This window comes from Dunckerocampus dactyliophorus, chromosome 10, assembly GCF_027744805.1.
Source record: "Dunckerocampus dactyliophorus isolate RoL2022-P2 chromosome 10, RoL_Ddac_1.1, whole genome shotgun sequence".
NCBI lineage: Eukaryota > Metazoa > Chordata > Actinopteri > Syngnathiformes > Syngnathidae > Dunckerocampus > Dunckerocampus dactyliophorus.
Window position 1 is genome coordinate 5664932 of NC_072828.1, and position 19190 is coordinate 5684121.

The following is a 19190-nucleotide window of genomic DNA, read 5'->3' on the forward strand; positions in this document are numbered from 1 at the left end:
TTATCGTTTGACAGTTTTGTTAAGTATTTAGCCAAAATGAACTTATTTAAAAGTATACTACGAAATGTTAAACACCAGATGACAGCATAGTTATCAAATGCAAAAGTTCTTTATAGTGCACATTTCAGACAAGTGTACAGGAATAAAATCAAATTAAAAATCGTTTATTGCAGTTAATCAGTTCCAGACCCGATCGTGACAAGTGAATTTCCACCATGTAGGATTCCTTATTTCAAAATGGAATATTTTTGTAGTTAGATGGTTGTTAACATTAGAGCCCTCTAGACATGAAATAACACCCCTATAGTCACCTTTACACTCTTAGAGTAGTAAATAAGCCATTTAAGACAAACAGTGGTGTGAAAACGTGCCTCCCTTCCTGATTTCTTATATTTGCATGTTTGTCACACTTAGATGTTTCAGATCATCAAACAAATTTAAATATTAGTCAATGACAACACAACTGAACACAAAATGCAGTTTTGAAACAAAACTTTTTATGAAAAAAAAAAATCCAAACCTAAAGGCCCTGTGTGAAAAAATGTTTGCACCACCATAAACCTGTCTTGGCGGCACTTCCGCTTTACGTCTTTTTGTTCCATCAGCATCGATTATTGAAATGTATTAATCGATTAATAATTGTCTCATGGTCTTTTGTCCCGGTGCTGACATTTTGTGCTCTTGAAACCATCTCCGAGACGTCCTATTACGCAGCCAAAGGATCAAACGTCGCACTTCATGTCTGCACACATACAGTATTCCTCTAACACGTGTCAAACTCGTGCCCTGGAGGGCCGAGACGCTGCAGGTTTTCTCTCCAACCAGTTTCTGCAGCAGGTGATTTAATTGATGAGCTCCTTCCCTCAAACTGAAGGTGTTGATCATTAAAATCACCTGCTTTAGTGACCGGCTGGAAAGAAAACCTGGTTTGACACCCCTGCTCTAAGAAACTGGGCATCAAATGGTATACTTCAGACCTTGTTGGGATTGTTGAACTTTATAGAGGCCTGATGTATTATGACTACAAACCACTGAAGGGCAGAGTCAAATTCACGTCTCCCAAACCCTGGAAAGGAGACACTTCCATAAACATCATGTCTCTCAGACACGAGGACCTACGATTACACTTTGAAGCCAGGTACTTTGAAGAAGTCCAGTAGACTGTACGACTCAAGGTTAATGGTCATGACCGTCATGATGAAGCCGAGCGGGCCAATGTGTGCCATAGAAGGAGAGTCGTTGGCAGGAAAAGGCATGACATGACATCAAAATATCACCCATAGCACCGTAAACAATTTCTTTGGGTAAAAACTTGACTTAATTCCTAAAAAAATGTAATTTTAAAAAAATGAATAACCATAGGACTCCATCCAATTTTTTTTATAAAAATCATCAAGCATTTTCAATCATATCATATCAATCATATTTAAATAATTCTTTTACAGGCAAACATTTTTTTAATGGAAAAAAAATCATTTTAAAAAGTGTAATTAATTCATTAAAATTGAAGCATTTTCAATCACTTATAGGACCTGAAAGAATTCCTTCTCCAAACTTCCATTCAAGCTTGAATGTCGGCTAGAATTGTACAAACATGATCTAAAAAGGTCCACAGCGAGTCTTAAAAAGTCAAAAGACTTACAGCAGGCCCTCCTCCTCAGGAGATAACGTGCAACATTTTCAAGTCCGAGCAGAGAAAATCTGGCAGAGCAAATGAAGAAAAATGAGCAGGAGGACATCATGACGTGTAACCTGACAAATATCACCTTCATCCCAAGTGAAGAACAGCTTGAGCTCCAGGAGAAACATTTATTATCCAGTGTTAAGGCACATACTTGGACAACACAAACAAAGCACACATTTACAAAACATTTTGCGTCCATCTGCTAAAACGTGTGCAGCTGCTAAACGTCAAAGTGCTCTCAAAGGTTTAAAGCTTACATCTTCATCTTTTGACTTTGGCTCACACTGTTTTTGGTTTTCCAGCTGAACATGATAAAAGTTTAATAATAATAATAATAATAACAATAATAATAAAAACCTTCAAGTAAAACGCTTGCGTTCTGGTAGCTTATGCTGAGGAATGTTTGGCTTCCGATACGTCGTCATTCTTTCGCTCTGCGTTGGAGGACATGAACCTGCAGCCAGGAGATGCCAGCAAGAGTTAGTTTGGATATAAGGTGCGAGAATATTCCGGAGCAGGCAATGCAACGCCCAACAATTGAGGCTATAACGTCTATGATGTGATGCTAAGCTAAGCTAAGCTATGCTGGGCGTCTCCTGGCTGCGCGTGCATACGTCCGTGGCGTTTTCTTGCAAACACTGTTAAAACACAATGAGACCCAAAGATAAAACACAGTCAATCAGCAATATTCCTGCAGCACGCATACGGAATTCTCTTTGGATTGTTCGGTGGAATGTGCTAGAAGAAGCATTAAAAACAGAGGAAAATCCAGCAAAGTGATTTAGACCTGCACTGAACTACAAAAGGAGTATCACAGCCACGCTGAAAAGCAAAAAATATACAAAAAGGGGAAATATTATGAATAACTACAACAATTTAGTTTTAGCCTTGCAGGTTGCTTAGCATGTTATATGCACGGTATTGTCTGAAGTGTGGGTTCCTAACGAAATGGCCGTTTAACTTTGTCAGTGACATCGCCACGGCTACGCAGAATGTCAGCAAATAGAAATAGGGCTCTTGGCTTCATCACGTGTTGGGGTTCTTCGCACCGTATGGGCTGAAGGGTGGGTTCCTAATCATCTGGCCCTTTTCAACTTTGTTGGTCAGTTACTTTGCCGTGGTTGCACAGAATGACACCAAGTACAGCATAACAGGGCCAGTCCCCTGATCAAGACGTATCCAGTGGTATAACATGTGTTGGGGTTCTTTCCACGGTTTGTGCTGAAGTGTGGGTTCCTAATCAATTGGCCATTTTCAAATTTTTTGGTTAATGACGTCGCCGCGGTGACACGGAATGTTAGCAAGTATAACAGGGCTATTGGCCTCAACAAGCCCTATCCTGTGATATAACATGGGCTGAACGGTGGGTTCCTAATCAAGTGGCCACCTTCAACTTTGTTGGTCAATGGCATCGCCATGGTTACACAAAATAACACACGGAACGTTAGCAAATATAAATAGGGCTCTTCGCCTCATCAAGATCTATCCGGTGATATAACATGTTGTTGGGGTTCTTGGCACGGTATGGGCTGAAACGGGAGGTTGCAGGCCCATAATAACAGGATGGGCTGCTGCGCTGTGCTTGCAGGCCCATAATACACACAAAAAAGAAGGGTTGCGTTCGGGTTCATGTGGTAATTCTGACAGATTTTTTTAACAATTAAAAAAAATGTCATTGCTGTAATTTATAGCTTTACTCCAACTATTATCTCTATTTTTTCTCTTTTCGCCGTGGCCCTAACACTCCTCTGTACTGAAGCCACGTTACTATGTGCTGATTTCGGTAAAAAAAAAACAAACAAAAAACAACAACAACAAAAAAAAACGCACAATCAAGGCCGCTGTTGCACAAACTTGAGCGGCAGAAGGTGAACTGTGCCTCTTTCAGACCTGACCAGTACTGAGATGCTCTTGTGTCAAACTCACAAATGAAAGCTTTCCTGGGAAGACAATCCAGTTTGTAAAACTCCCAAAATAAAGTTAGCTTTGAGGCATCCGTAAAAAAGTACCAATTTGCATCCTCTATAAAATAATCTCTGAAAAATACAAATCGTGCAAATAGGGGGGTGGGGTCAGCATGTCACACGGGGGGCTCGCATTTGAGTCTGTCCTCTGTGCTCCTCGTGTACGTGACGCACCGCGAGCCGCTGTCCGCCCGTGCGATCCGTACGGACAGGCTGGCGTCGGGCCGCTCGAACGTCTCGTCCAGGAGCCGGGGGTCTTTGGCGGGTGGGGGCGGTGCCCCTTTGGCGTAAAGAAAAGTGTCCATCTCTGTTGGAAGTAACGTGTGAGGAGACGGCAGACCCTGCTCCGGTCTCCTCCGCTCCTTCTCCTCTTTCGGTGTGATGGCCCCCCGGTCTCTATCGTGGCCCCCCTTTGGAGAATTTGGCTTTGGCTTGGGGCCCTGCTGCAACCCTACCCTAACCCTGCTCAGGCTCAGGATGTTCTTGCGGGTTTCAGCGGGGAGTTTGTCCAGCTGGCGTCCGACTTGGACCGGGCTGGGGAACAGCGTGCCTTGACACGCCCGGTAGAAATATCTGCAAGGAGAAGCACAGCCGCACGTCAGCAAGCACCGACCAATTCCTTCATGTATTAGTACCAGAACAAATCCCTTTTTGCAAACCTTTCAGATGCCAGGAAATACCAAAGCAAGCTAAAAAGGTGAGCCCTGAGGCTCAGAGCTAAACTTCTTCACGTACGAGATGTACTTTCAGTCTGCAGATGGTTGGGAAACACGAGGCAAGCAGTACCAAACTAGAATAACATATGGAGGCGCTACCTGCTCACTTTCCTGTATTTCTATATGACAAGTTTGTTTCTGCTCATTAGGGACTAACCTAGTGACTTTTTCTGGTCTTATTGCACACTTTTGGAGAGTAAAAATGGAAGCTCTCCCATCCCATCGACAAGCGCTCACAAGTTGCTCAGTCTTGCTTGTGACATTTGGCATGTTTTTTTTTTTTACTCACTCTCATCATTACTGTATTACATGTTTGCATAATCAATGCATCAAATATTCAGTTATCTATAATCACTTTATTCATTTTTATTTATTCTATACTTTTCTTTATTTATTCTTATTTCATTAACATTCACCTTTATTTTTTTATTTATTTTAGCAAGGATTCAGACCCTGATCTTTCTTGTGGACCTAAAAAACAATCAATGCCCTGCATTTATTTATACATTACACAATTATCTTTAATTATTTCTTTACATTTATTTTATACATTATTTTTTTTTTAATGTTTTTATTTAGTCTTATTTTATTTATTTATTGTAGCGAGGATTCAGACGCTTCCAGATTCTGTTTTTCAAAAAAGCGACCAGTGAGAAATCTAGTAACTTTTCACGGTCTTATTGGACACTTTTGGAAAGTGTAAAAAGCACTGACAGACGGCTCCGTCTTGTTTGTGACATAAAAAAAAGACAAAAGCGACTGGCGACAAATGTAGCGACTTTTTAAGGTTGTATTGGACCATTTTGGAGACTAATATGAAGGCCCCCCCGACCCACCCCATCTAAAAGCACTCACAGGTGGCTTGTGAACAACCCCCCCCCCCCCCCCCCAGAAAAAGCGGTTTGCGCCAAATCGAGCAACTTTTTCTAGTCTTATTCGACATTTGAAAGCCCCCCACGCCACGTCATCTAGAAGCGCCCACAGGCGGCTGTCTAGCTTGTGACACAAAACCCCCACAAAAGCGACTAGCGACAAATCTAGCGACTTCTTAGTCTTAGTGGACACTTTTGGAGACTAACATGAAAACCCCCCCGCTCCTTATCAAAAAAGCATTCACGACTCAGTCTTGCTAAAAAAAAAAAAAAAAAAAAAAAAGCAACAGTAGATTTTTTTTGTTGTATTTCGAAAATTCTTTGTGTTGCTTTTCATGTTATTTTACTCACTTTTTGTCTCCCACAATGTCTATAAAAACGGCTCACTACTGCATGAAGTTTTTGCATAATCAATGCCCTGCATTATAGAATAATCTTTAATCCCTTACTTATTCGTATTTTATTTACTTTTATTTTTATTTTAGCAAGGATTCAGACCCTTCCAGATCCTCACTAAGACACTTTTGGAGAGTCAAACATGAAAGCACGTATCACTCTTTTTGACAAGTTCAGTGTTCATGACTCCAAAGGAAAAAGGAAACTGGACAAAAATGGCCGCTTCCAAGAGTTCCAAGACGAAAACCACTGCTGAATAAAAAAAGAACATTAAGTCTCGTCTAAATTTTCCCAGAAAACATCTTGATGATCCCCAACCTTTGGGAAAATACTCTGTGGCCTGACAAGACAAAAGTTGAACTTTCTGGAAGGTGCGTGTCCCATTACACCTGCCGTAAAAGTAACGCTGGCTTTTAGAAAAAGAGAACCTCATACCAACAGTAAAATATGGTGGTGGTAGTGATGTTTTGGGGATGTTTTGCTGATTCAGGACGCTGGAAGACTTGCTGTGATAAATGCTGCTGCTGTCTACCAAAACATCCTGAAGGAGAATGTCCAGCCATTTGTTTGTGACCTCCAGCTGATACCAACTTGGGTTGATTGCACCTTGACGCTTGATTGCAGTTGTTGCTGCTAAGGGTAGCCCAACCACTTATTAAGTTAAGGGGGCAATCACTTTTTCACACCACTCTAGATTGCAGTCCTGTGGGGGCACGCCAACGTGTATGTGTGCGCATACCTGGGCAGCAGTGCAGCTCCAGGTGTGATGAGGCAGAGCAGGTAGAAGGTCGGGTCCTGGAGCAGCCTCTGCATGGTCCAGTATGGGTTGGAAGGGGAGTAGCAGGTGGGGCAGGAGGCATTGTAGCACAGCGCCACCGTGAAGAACAGCGCCACGCTGACGGAGACGGACAGCCAGTTCAACCATGTCTAGAGAAACACAAACGCAGACCATTTCAGTTTTGGTTTTTTTGGTTGAAAAAATCCCATAACACTCACTTCCTGTCTACTTCCTGTTTTGATTCCTGTTAGCCTGCTTAGGCAGCACCCTCTAATGGTGGTAGTGGAGGAATGTCATAGAGAGTACACTTCTTCAGTTGGAATGAACAAGAACCTTCTCCTCACCCAGGTTTTGGTCTCGATGCCCAAGTGCAGAAGGATGGTGAACACCGCCAGCGTGGTGATGGGGGTCCCCCACGTAAACAGATCCACGTCAGAGTCGGCGTAGGCCTGCCGAGGAACGAGTGAGTATAACTAACAAGCGTGAAGAGAGGCGGGGAGGCGAGCAGCGAGTGATGGGACTCACAAAGTAAGGAATGAAGAAGCAGACGAGACTTTGGTAGAAGGCGTCAATCATGTTCATCCAGAACATGTATGGCTTGTATTCCTGCAAGACACCAGCACACCAAACATTCTAAACAACTGGCAACACTCCTCAAAGATCCTCCGTATGAGCGCTCTGCTGGTTTTAGGAAGCGACTGCAAAACCGCGAGTCAAAGATCCTCCCAACGACAGGAGCGCTCTGTTGTATTTAAGGACTTCGTGCAAGAATGCTAAGATCTTTGATCTAAGATCAAAGATCTTTTACCAATGAGGAGCTCTTCTGTTTTTAACAATCTACGGCAAAAACATAAGTCATAGATCCCCGATATGACAGGTGTTCTGCTCATTTTAGGAATCCGCTGCAAATACGCTGGTCAAAAAACCTCAATATGACAAGCGGTCTGCTGTTTTTAGATATACTGCCAGAACGGTAGTCAAACAACCTCTGCATGACAGATCTTTTTTGCTGTTAAGAATCTACAGCAAAAATGCAAGTACAGAGCCTCTATATGACAGTAGAGCGCTGCTGTTTTTGAGGACCTCCTGCTAAGATCCTCTATATAACAGAATCAGCCTGTTGTTTTTAAGGATCTATTCCAAAAACCTCAAGACAAACATCTCTGACAAGTGTTTTCTGCTCTTTGTGGGAATCTACTGCAAAAACACTAGGCTAAGGCAACACTAGGCAAAGATCATCTATATGACAGGTGTTTTCTACTGTTTTTAGTAATCTACTGCAAAAACACCGATCAAACAAAGATCATCATATGACAGGTAGTGGTACTTTCTGTTGTTTTTAAGAATCTGCTACAAATACGCAGATCCCCTATAAAAACAGGTGTTTTCTGTTGTTTTTACGAATCTACTGCAAAATGCGAGTCAAACATTCTCTACATGACAGATGTTTTCTGCTGGTTTCTGGAATCAACTACAAAAATGTCAGTCAAAGATCCTCTATATTTACAGGTCTACTGTTTTTAGGAATTTACTTCAAAAACATTAGTCCTCCATATGACAGCTGTTTTGTTTTTAGAAATCTTAAAAATTACTACTCAAAAAAATCCTCCATGACAAGATTGTTTCTGCTGTTTTTAGGAATCAGCTGCAAAAACGCGAGTAAAAGATACTCTAGATGACAAGTATGTTCTCCTGTTTCTAGGAATATGCTACAAAAATGCTGGTCAAACAAAGATTCTCTATATGACAAGTGCTTTTTCTTCTCTATGTAAGAATCAACTTACAGTGGTGTGAATAAGTATCTGAACCTTTTGGAATTTCTCACATTTCTGCATAAAATCACCATCAAATGTGATCTGATCTTTGTCAAAATCACACAGATGAAAAAACTGTGTCTGCTTTAACTAAAACCACCCAAACATTTATAGGTTTTTATATTTTAATGAGGATAGCACGCAAACAATGACAGAAGGGGGAGGAATAAGTAACTGAACCTCTGCCTAAGGAGACTTAAAGAGCAATTGAAACCAATTTTTACCAAACAATTCAAGTCAGGTGTGTGCCCAATCACTGATGAGTGGTTTAAAGCTGCCCTGCCCACTATAAAACACACACCTGGTAAGACTTGTCTTGATGAGAAGCATTGTCTGATGTGCACCATGGCTCGCTCAAAAGAGCTGTCTGAAGACCTGCGATCAAGAATTGTCGATTTGTATAAAGCTGGGAAAGGATACAAAACCATCTCTAAAAGTCTGGATGTTCATCAATCGACAGTCAGAGAAGTTGTCTACAAATGGAGAGAGTTTGGCAACGTTGCTTCTCTCCCAAGGAGTGGCCGTCCACCAAAGATGACGCCAAGAGTTCAGCGCAGAATCCTCAGAGAGGTAAAAAAGAACCCTAGAGTGTCTGCTAAAGACTTAGAGAAATCACTGGCACAGTCCAATACGTCTGTGCACACATCAACTATATGTAAAACAATGGCCAAGAATGGTGTTCATGGGAGAACTCCACAGATGAAGCCACTGCTGTCTAAAAAAACATTGTTGCTCGTTTAATGTTCGCAAAAAGGCACTTGGACACTCCACAGAAGTTTTGGCAAAATATTTTGTGGACTGATGAAACCAAAGTTGAATTGTTTGGGAGGAACACACAACGTCATGTGTGGAGGAAAAATGGAACAGCTCACCAACATCAACACCTCATCCCCACCGTGAAGCATGGTGGAGGGTGCGTCATGGTTAGGGGCTGTTTTGCTGCCTCAGGGCCTGGACAACTTGCAATCATTCATGAAAAAATGAATTCAAAAGTTTATCAGGATATTTTGCAGGAAAACCTGAGGCCGTCTGTCAGACAGTGGAAGCTAAAAAGAGGATGGAATGCTGAAACAAGACAATGATCCAAAACACAGAAGTAAATCAACTTCAGAATGGTTTCAGAAGAACAAAATACACGTTCTGGAGTGGCCAAGTCAAAGTCCACACTTGAACCCTATTGAGATGCTGTGGCATGACCTCAAGACAGCGAATCATGCCAGACATCCCAGGAATCTGACTGAACTACAGCAGTTTTGTAGAAAAGAATGGGCCAAGGTTAGTCCTGATCGATGTGCCAGACTGATCTGCAGCTACAGGAAGTGTCTGGTTGAAGTTATTGCTGCCACAGGGGGGACCACAAAATATTAAATGTGAGGGTTCAGTTACTTATTCCTCCCCCTTCTGTCATTGTTTGCATACCATCCTCATTAAAATATGAACCTAGAAATGTTTGGGTGGTTTTAGTTAAAGCAGACAGTTTTTTCATCTGTTTGATTTTGACAAAGATCAGATCACATTTGATGGTGATTTTATGCAGAAATGTGAGAAATTCCAAAAGGTTCCGATACTTATTCACACCACTGTAAGTTGATTCTTACATAGAGAAGAAAAAGCACTTGTCATATAGAGAATCTTTGTTTGACTTTTACATACCACTGTAAAAAACGCCAGTCAAGATCCCCTACAGTATGACAGGTGTTTTCTCCTGTTTTTAGAACTCTACTTTAAAAACACTAGTCAAAGATCTTCTAGATCACAAGTTTTTTTTCTGCTATTTGTAGGAATCGCCTTAAAAAATGCAAGTCCAACTGTTTTTAGGAAGACTGTTTTTAGGAATCTTTTTTTGCTGTGAGTCAAAGATCCCCTATTTGACAGGCGTTTTGTGCCGTTTTCAGGAATCTGCTGCAAAAATGCTAGTCAAACAGTCTTTATATGACAAGTGTGTTCTGCTGTTTTTAGGAATACGCTGCAAAAAGCGCGAGTCAAAGATCCTCTATATGAGAGGTGTTGTCTGCTGTTTCTTTTTTTTTTTTAAATCTGCTGAAAAAATGCTAGTCAAAGAGTCTAAATAATAGGTGTGTTCTGCTGCTTTTAGGAATTCACTGCAAAAACGACAGTCAAACATCCGCTATAATGCAGGTGTCTTGCTGCTTTTGGGAATCTGATGCAAAAATGCGAGTCGAACAAAGATCCTCTATATGACAGATGTGTCCTTCTGTTTTTAGGAATTTGCTGCAAAAACGCAAGTCAAAGGTCCTCTATATGACAGGTGTGTCTTGCTGTTTTGGGGAATCATGCAAAAATGCGAGTCAAACAAAGATCCTCTATATGACAGGTGTTTTCTGCTGTTTTTTGGAATCCACTACAAAAATGTGAGTCAAAGTTCCTCTATATGACAGGTCTTTTCTGCTGTTTTTAGGAATCTCCTTGAAAAATGTAAGTCAAAGAGTCTCTTAATGACAGGCGTTTTCTGCTGTTTTTTTTAGAAAATCTGCTGCAAAAACACAAGTCAGAGATCCCCTATATCAGTGATCCCCAAGCCCTGGGCCGCACAAAGAAAAAATAATTTCCATTATTTATTTTTTGATGTTTTATTTTGAAAAGTGGCCGGATTCTCTCTGTTACATCCGTCTCACTTGACGCAAGTCCATTGTGCGTGTGCTAACTTTATCTCATGCTGCACAGAGACTACTACTGTATTTTTACCATTTTTCTTTCACCTCATATTTGGTGTCAAATGCTGATACTATGTGGGAATGCATAAAGGTAAGTTTTGATGACTTATTGAGTGCTAATGTGCACATTTGTCTCAAGGTAATTCATGCTAGCACACTGCCTTTTACCACACACGTCAAACAGCCATGTAATCATCTCTCTGGAAAAACTCCAGGCTTGAACTGGTGGATGGTGGGTCTGCATTCATTTTGTGCTTAAATGTGATGTTATTCATGTGTTAGTTTTACACAATACATCATAAATAAGATAAATTAGATCGCTACAATGTACTGCTGTTCTTAGGAATCTTCTGCAAAAACCGCCCCTCCCAAGTTTAGAACTGATCTCGCGGGTCAGTTCAGGGGCGGATGTTATGACAGCCTGTGTGCAGGTGTGCCTAATGTTGCGTCCAGTGACTGTAGATCTTAAGGACCTAGAAGAACAAGGAGGATGTAGAAGAAGTGAAATGAAAGAAACCTCCGAGTTCTGTCCGCTGACATAAAGCTGAGGTAGTTGCTGGAGAGTCTCGGCCGACACGTCTTTGTCCAGAGTGCCAGTGATGAGTTGCGGGAAGGCGGAGAACATCAGGTTGAAGAAGATAAGATACCACTGGTCAATCATGGCCGAACCCGAGAAGCCGCAGTAGAACTGATACCAGAAGATGAGCGCTACGAACATCTGTGAGGAGACCAGATTTGTTAGGTTTGCTTGCACACTGAAGACAGCGACGACGGCGACGTACGGCGTTCTTGTAGAAGAAGTACAGGATCATGTTGGCCAGGCGGGAGTAGCACCAGTGTCCGTGCACCAGCAGGAGCTTCTGGAGATAGCGGAAACGCGGGAGGGCAAAGTCGCTTGCCATGACTGCCTGCAAAAGCACCACAAGTGTCCCACATTCAGTCTCCTCCTCCTTTCACACACCAACATGGGTGGTTAATTATGGAACGACCGCTACGCTCGCCTCTTTCTAATGAATCTTCAGAGGGGAGACTCACACTGCGGCAATAAGCCTTTAATGAGACACGCTCCAGTTGGGAATCAATGCAGCGCTGCTATCAATGGAAAAACTGCATTTTAGTTGGAAAACAACCACCATGTTTACATATTCATTTTTTAAATTTCACATTCATATTATTGCTTATGTATTTGATTCTTTCGTTGATAGAATGACGCAACATTTAAAGACAACCGTTTAAAATTGCCCTCTCAAAATGAGTCCCTAATATAAGGTTAAAAATAGAATGGCATTTTTATTGAAAAATTGTATTATTAAAATAAAATTTAAAGATGAAAATTTTAAATAGCCTAAAATCAGTCCATAATTTCATGTTAAAATTGACATTGGTATTTTTACTTAAATATTGTCAGATTTTTTTCTAATAAAATTTCAAGACGACAATTTAAAGTAGCTCTCCTAAAATCATTCCATAATTTCAGGTTAAAATAGATATTGGTATTTTTATTTAAACATTTTATTTGATTTTTAAATAAAATGTAAAGACAACAAGAGTGACCGAAAGGACAAGATCGCAGGTATAAATGGGTTTTCTCTGTAAGGTGGCTGGGCTCTCTCTAAAATCATTCCATAATTTCATTTCAAACATAGTTATCTGTATTTTTATTTAGATATTTTATTGTTAGATTTTTTTCAATGACATTTTAAGACATCTTAGTATAAAATAGCCCTCCAAAAATAATTTCATGATTTCATGTTAAAAATAGATATTGGTATTTTTATTTATATGTATTATTAGATTTGTGTATGATATATTATGGATTATATTACTTATATATTTTATTATTTCATTTATTAGATTTTTGTAGCATTTATAGACAACAAAGTCCTCTCAAAATAATTCCCTAATTTCATGCTAAAAATAGATATTGGTATTTTTATTTATATACTTTATTATTAGATTGTTGTGTATCATTTAAAGATGACAGTTTAAACTAGCAGTCATTCCATAATTTCATTTTAAAAACCGATACTGGTAATATCATTTATTCACTTACTTCATGTTACATTTAAAGACAACAGTGTCAAATATCCCTCCTAAAATCATTCCACAATTTCATGTTAAAAATAGATATTGGCAATATTATATATAAATTTATTGTGTTTTTTTGTAATTTTTTAAAATAAAAGACAACAGTTTAAAATAGCCCTCATAAAATTATTCCCTTGCTGAGTCCATGTTTAAAATTGATTTTATTTGTAGTATTTGTATTTCAATTTAAAATGCATTACATGTACATAACATTTAAAAGGCATTTAAAAAACCCTACTGAAATAATTTCATCTAAGCAACCATTTAAAAACAATGTCCGACTTTTTGTTTTTTAAATATTCACATTTTATTAAAAAAAAAACCTTTTCTTCAAACCATTCTCACAACATTCATTTTAAAAATATATATTTTATTTGTATTATTTTTTTTTAATTATTTCTCTTAGCATTTAAAAGACATTTAAATTAAAAATATATATATATTTTAACACGTTAGCAACCATTTTGAAAAAAGGCAATTAATGCAATTATTACAGTAATTGCTCTATTTTTTAACCAACCAACATAATTTACACATGGATAGTTGTGTTTTTTTTTTTAAGTTAATGTCTCAACATCACATTTTCAGAATTATTTAAAAAATCTGCCATTTATAAAAAATAATTTTCTGGAGATTTCTGACGCACATCCCAGGAAGTCCCAGGGGAAATGCGCCTTACGCTGCTTCATAAGCAGACTGGAGTTGGCTGGGTGGCAGGCTGGGTTTCGAAACTCCTGAATTGGCAGCGCTAACCCTCGATGGTACGGTGGTCATCTGTGGACATAATCATCCTTGCAGTGGAGCACATTGCTTTCTGCTGAGCCCTAATAAGCGTGACCCAATGGGTGCGCAGGGAGTTGGCTAATCACACGGCAAGAGGCCTGAGACGGAAAATGTGCATCTCAGCATAGAGCGGATCCCAGAGGAGTGACCGCTGTCCCTTTCAGAGTGGATTTGACAAACAGTGAGTCATCCCGCTGTCTTTAACAGATGTTCGACGCTGCGGCCTAGCTTAGCTGCGAGTTAATTGGGGGGTATCCCTTGTTGCGATACAAGATTGCCGAGCGAAGCAGGAATTGGGGAGGATCATTGCTCAGGTTGCTAGCTGGGGCTGTGGGACATGTGGCCGTGCCCTCAACGTGCCACTCCTGTGAACACAGTCAAGTAAATGAGGACTATTGATAAAAAGGTGCTCACCTGAGTCGGCAGTCCAGTATGTAAAACACACACATTCATTTAAAAAATAAAGCAAAAGTGACTTTCTATGAGCCTGTTTATGAGCACCAAACATGGCAAAAACCTATCGTCTCCCTCACTTTTTTCTCCACTTTCGAGACAAGAGGCGCTCAAACGCTTCCTTTTCAAGTTGCGGCTTTTCAAACCTTCCTTCCGCGTGGACATGATACCTGCCCCTATCTAGAGGAGCCCATTTCGTATATATGCCACCAAATCTGTTACTAAAGGGGGGGAAAAAAAGCCAACAGGCTTCGCTACACATCTTAAAATGGAGCTCTGCCTTATCCTTCAGTCAATTACAAACATGGATTTCTTATTTTTATTACAATCACATTATTTATTCATTATTTATGTTTGATTATTTAATACAACAATATATATTACACATGACATTAAAAATGAAAAATAAATATATGAATAAATGCAATTCTTCTTTTGAAATGGTTGCTACAAAGTAAATAAATATATTTAAATAAACAAAATAATGATAATTTTTATTTTTTAGATGAATGTTGTTAAGATGGTTGGGGGTCGAAACGATACAAAATAAGACTCAAATATTTTAGTAGAAAATATTAAATATAAAATATTAAATATAAAATATTACATTAAATAGAAATAAGAGTACATAATCCAAATAAAATATCTATTCTTTACATTAAATTATGTAATTATTTGGGGATGGTTGTTTAAACGGTGGTCTTTAAAGGCAATAATAATAAAATAATAGATTAAATAATAATTAAAAAAATAATAACTGCTATTTTTTGGAGGGCTAAGCTAGCGTTGCTAACGTTTGTGTCCTCCAACCGCTCCTTAATGTTACGTTGTTGTGTGTGATGTATGGCATCTATTATGTTGGACAAGTGCAGAGTTACAGAGTACAGTATATGTCAAAATTGGATCAAGTACACAATAGGGCTTCTTGGAGAGACACACGGTCGGAAAAAAACACAGCTCATTACCATTAAAGCTACACACACACACACACACACACACACACACACACACACACACACACACACCGGCGTGTTCTCGGTAGGTCTCCAGAAAAGCATTCAATTCCAGCACCATAGACAACACACTTCCAATATTCCATTGTGCCACCTCCAAAACTTCTTTAAAAGTGGTGAAAAATATTCAAATATAGCAAAAAGATATAAATAAATAGAATAAATATAAAAAATATAAAGTAAAAAACACGAAATACTATAATATAGGTCACTGCTAAACATTTTGCTGGAGTGTTCCTGCAGCGCGTCCTCTTACCTGCATGCCCTCCTGTCCTGAAATACCCACGCCCACGTCGGCCACCTGGATCATACTGACATCATTGGCCCCGTCACCTGAGGTGGAACAGTAAAGACAGAAGACAGAGTCAACAGTTGCTTGACACACGCAGGAAACGGAATGGGGTCAGTGGAAAAGTGTGCGGTGGGTGTGGTTTATTGAGCGTAGCGATGGCGGAAAGTGTTCATTGTTTTTTGTCTGGGAGGGACAGGCAGCATGTGAGGATCTCGTGCTAACCACAAGTCTTTCCCACACATACTTAAAGGAGGAATCTGTGATGTCTCTTTGTCGCTATATTTAGCGCGTAAACCAGGGGCGTCAAACTCGTTTCACCGTGGGCCACATCACAGCCATGGTTTTCCTCACCTCTAACTGTGAAACCATATTAAATGCATGATATTATGACACATTAAGTAATACTTTTCACCTTGTATTGTTTTAGCAAAAAAAAACTTACATTGAAAGAAGTCAAGATGCCAAGCACAAATTTGAGTAATTCTAATAATAATAATGATAATAATAATAATAGTAATAATAATAATAATCTTATTAATAATAAATATAATTCCGTATTATATTAATTTTAATTACAAATTAACAATAAACAATTAATTATATTAACTATAATGAAAAAACAATTAAAATAAAATTTTTCACATGACAAGATGCCTGAAATGGAAATTAATTAAAAAATAATATATTAAAACAAAATTTAAAAAATATTTTTACTAGCATTATTTAATTATGATTTAAATATAATTATAGTTTTAACTATAAATAATTAAATAAAATTTGTATTACAATTAAAAATAATAAATCTAATTCATTACTATATAAATTCTAATTAATAACAAATAAATAATTTTAAATTGTATTTGACAACAAAAAAATATGACATTTTGCCAAAATTGACATACATTTAGCAAGAATAATTGTTTTTTTTATATTTAAAAAAAATACTATTTTTGATTATTTTCTTGTAATGACATAAATAATAAATAAAATAAACTGTTGTCACTGCATCATGCAGGTGAATGTGTGGATGCAAAACAACGTTCTCCAGCTAAACTCAGACAACACTGAAATCGTTGTCTGTGGCCCAACAAAGAGAAAGTGTTATTAGCCACCTTGAGACTCTTTCTCTAAAATCATTAGGTTAGAAATGTAGGTGTAATAATGGATACAGATCTAAACTTTAAGGGACAAATTAAATGAATAACATAAGTTTTTTTACCACCTAAAAAAACATTGCCAAAATCAAGGCAATAGTATCAAAGCCAGATTTAGTGAGACTAACCCATGTCTTTGTCTCCAGCAGGCTAGACTATTGTAATGGGCTTCTCTACACGAGCTGTAAAACAGCTGCAGTACATCCAGAATGCTGCTGTTCGAGTCCCGAATAGAACCAGGAAATATAACCATATTAGTCCAGTACTCAGGTCTCTGCACTGGCTTCCTGTCTCTCAGAGAACGGACTTGTCAAGGTCTTGCACTAAAGTACTGTACATGTCTGACATGAAGCTAAGGGAGTGGTCTCCTACGGCTGCCCAGAGTCAGGACTAAACACGGCGAGGCTGCGTTTCAGTTTTATGCTGCCAAAATCTAGAAGTCTTCCAGAAAATGGACAACAATCCTCATCTCTGGCAATGTTCAAATCCAGGCTGAAAACACTTTTATTCAACTGTGCATATGACAAATTAAATTGTTTTATCTGCACTCTTCAATTTTAATTCATTTACATTTTTTTGTTTTATGGAATGAATTATGGAATTTTACCCTTCTTTTCTGTAAATCACTTTGAATTACCTTGTGTACGAATTGTGCTCTATAAATAAACTTGCCTTGCCTTAAAAGATATAACTATATTTAAAAAGTAAAAACATACATGATTAATAATAACAAATTATACACAATTTATTTTGGTAAATAATACAAAAATAATAAAAACAAAGTGTCTTTTTGATGTGCATTATTAAATGGTATGGTGTGCAGAATCCGGCACCCAGGCTGTGAGTTTGACACCTGTGGCGTAATCGGACCCCTCTCGATTACTCCTTAAAAAAAAAGAAAAAAAAAGCAACCCCCCACAAATCTTGTGAAGAGACCATTGGGTGACTCGGACATGAAAATGTGAGACTCTGTGGGCCCCTTCTTCATCTAAAAGCACCTCAGAGTGTGACATTTAAAACATTCAGTTCTAAACATATTTATTATCCACCGTGCTGCCTTAGAAGGATAACACTCCTCATTTTTGATTGACACATTCCTATTGACATAATGACTCTGACAAGATTGGCAGAAGAGGGCTAACATGTTGCATCCCAGCCTGCTCGTGAAGCTCATGAGAGCCATCTGTCTTCACACCTCAGATGAACATGAACGCCTGACTCCCTTCACACGGCACATAACATCTGACAAGTATTCATCTTAATTATAGTCACATTAATTGTTCTGGGGCCCACATTTCCACAAAAGATAGAAACGGGTGGCCGAACTTCTCCCTTGCCAGTTCTTTTTATTTTGGATACGCAGTCATTCCTCGCCACTTCTCGCCTCGAATTTCACGGCTTCACTCTATCACTGTTTTCAAATATATATCAATGAATATATAATAATAATAATAATAATACTACATTTCATTTGTATAGCGCTTTTCAAGGTACTCAAAGACGCTTTACAATGGAAGATAAAAACAGTATAAAGCTAAATAACAAAGAACAGAAAGGCACACAAAAATTCAACAAGTAGAACTAGAAACAAAACAAAGCAAAGCAGCAAAGCATAAAAAGTTCAACATTCAATACAGTTTTAAATAGGTGGGTTTTAAGTTGTTTTTTGAAGTTGGGAAGGTCAGAGCAGGCACGGGGTGGTGGGGGCAATCAATTCCAGAGGGTTGGGGCGGCAATGGAGAAGGCTCTGTCTCCCCAGGTTATATCTGTCTCCCCAATATATCGTTTCATGGTTGAATGCGGCCTAGTATTAGTAAAATAAAAAAATTAACTGAAAAATGCAAGCATGCAGGGGCCACTTTGATGTTTTATTATTTTGTAAATATGCTAAGAAGCTCAATTATAATTAAAGGGACAGCTGCCTTGTGTAATCAGTGACAAAGCGTATTATTGTTAACCTATTCTCCATTCAATACTTTTTTTCTAAACATTTTTTTTTAAATAAATATTTCATCGTTATTCTCATGAATCGTTTTTCTCGTAATTTTACGCCTTTATCCCAAAATATTTTGACGTTACTCTTATACTGTTATGGCATTTTTCCCAACCTAACTGCACATTTATTATATTTTTTTTCATGATATTACGACTTTTTAAAAAACAAAGTCCTTTTCTTTCTTTGATGTTTCAACTTTATGATTCTTTATGACAACTTTATGACTTTAAGATATTTTTTCCCCCTCATAATATTATGACTTTATTCTTGTAAAATTACAACTTATTTCTCAGAAGATTACCGTTTTCATCACTTTTTAATCACTAAAAATGTATGACTAATAACTTTATTCTCCTATTATTTTGACATTATACTTGTAAAATTACTGCTCTTTTCTTCCATATTTGCTGTTTTTTTTAGGTTTCACATTTAATTTTGTTTATAATTTGTGCTGACGGCCAGTAAAAGAAAGAAAAAAAAAAAAAACAGGTGCCGGCCGTAAATAGCCCCCG

The 19190-nt window shown here is 38.4% G+C and overlaps 1 protein-coding gene across 1 annotated transcript in view; it reads right to left on the minus strand.

Annotated features, from left to right (window-relative positions):
* Nucleotides 1–3469: 3469 nt before the first annotated feature.
* The window catches only part of atp10a (ATPase phospholipid transporting 10A), a 67830-nt gene continuing 52109 nt past the window's right edge, over nt 3470–19190 (minus strand). The window contains exons 15-21 of the mRNA XM_054790397.1: nt 15493–15569; nt 11682–11807; nt 11417–11617; nt 6936–7016; nt 6755–6859; nt 6372–6559; nt 3470–4221 (exon numbers count right to left, since the gene is read on the minus strand). Of these exons, the coding sequence (XP_054646372.1) occupies nt 3765–4221; nt 6372–6559; nt 6755–6859; nt 6936–7016; nt 11417–11617; nt 11682–11807; nt 15493–15569 (1235 nt within the window). The 3' untranslated portion in view covers nt 3470–3764. The remainder of the gene's footprint in view (nt 4222–6371; nt 6560–6754; nt 6860–6935; nt 7017–11416; nt 11618–11681; nt 11808–15492; nt 15570–19190) is intronic.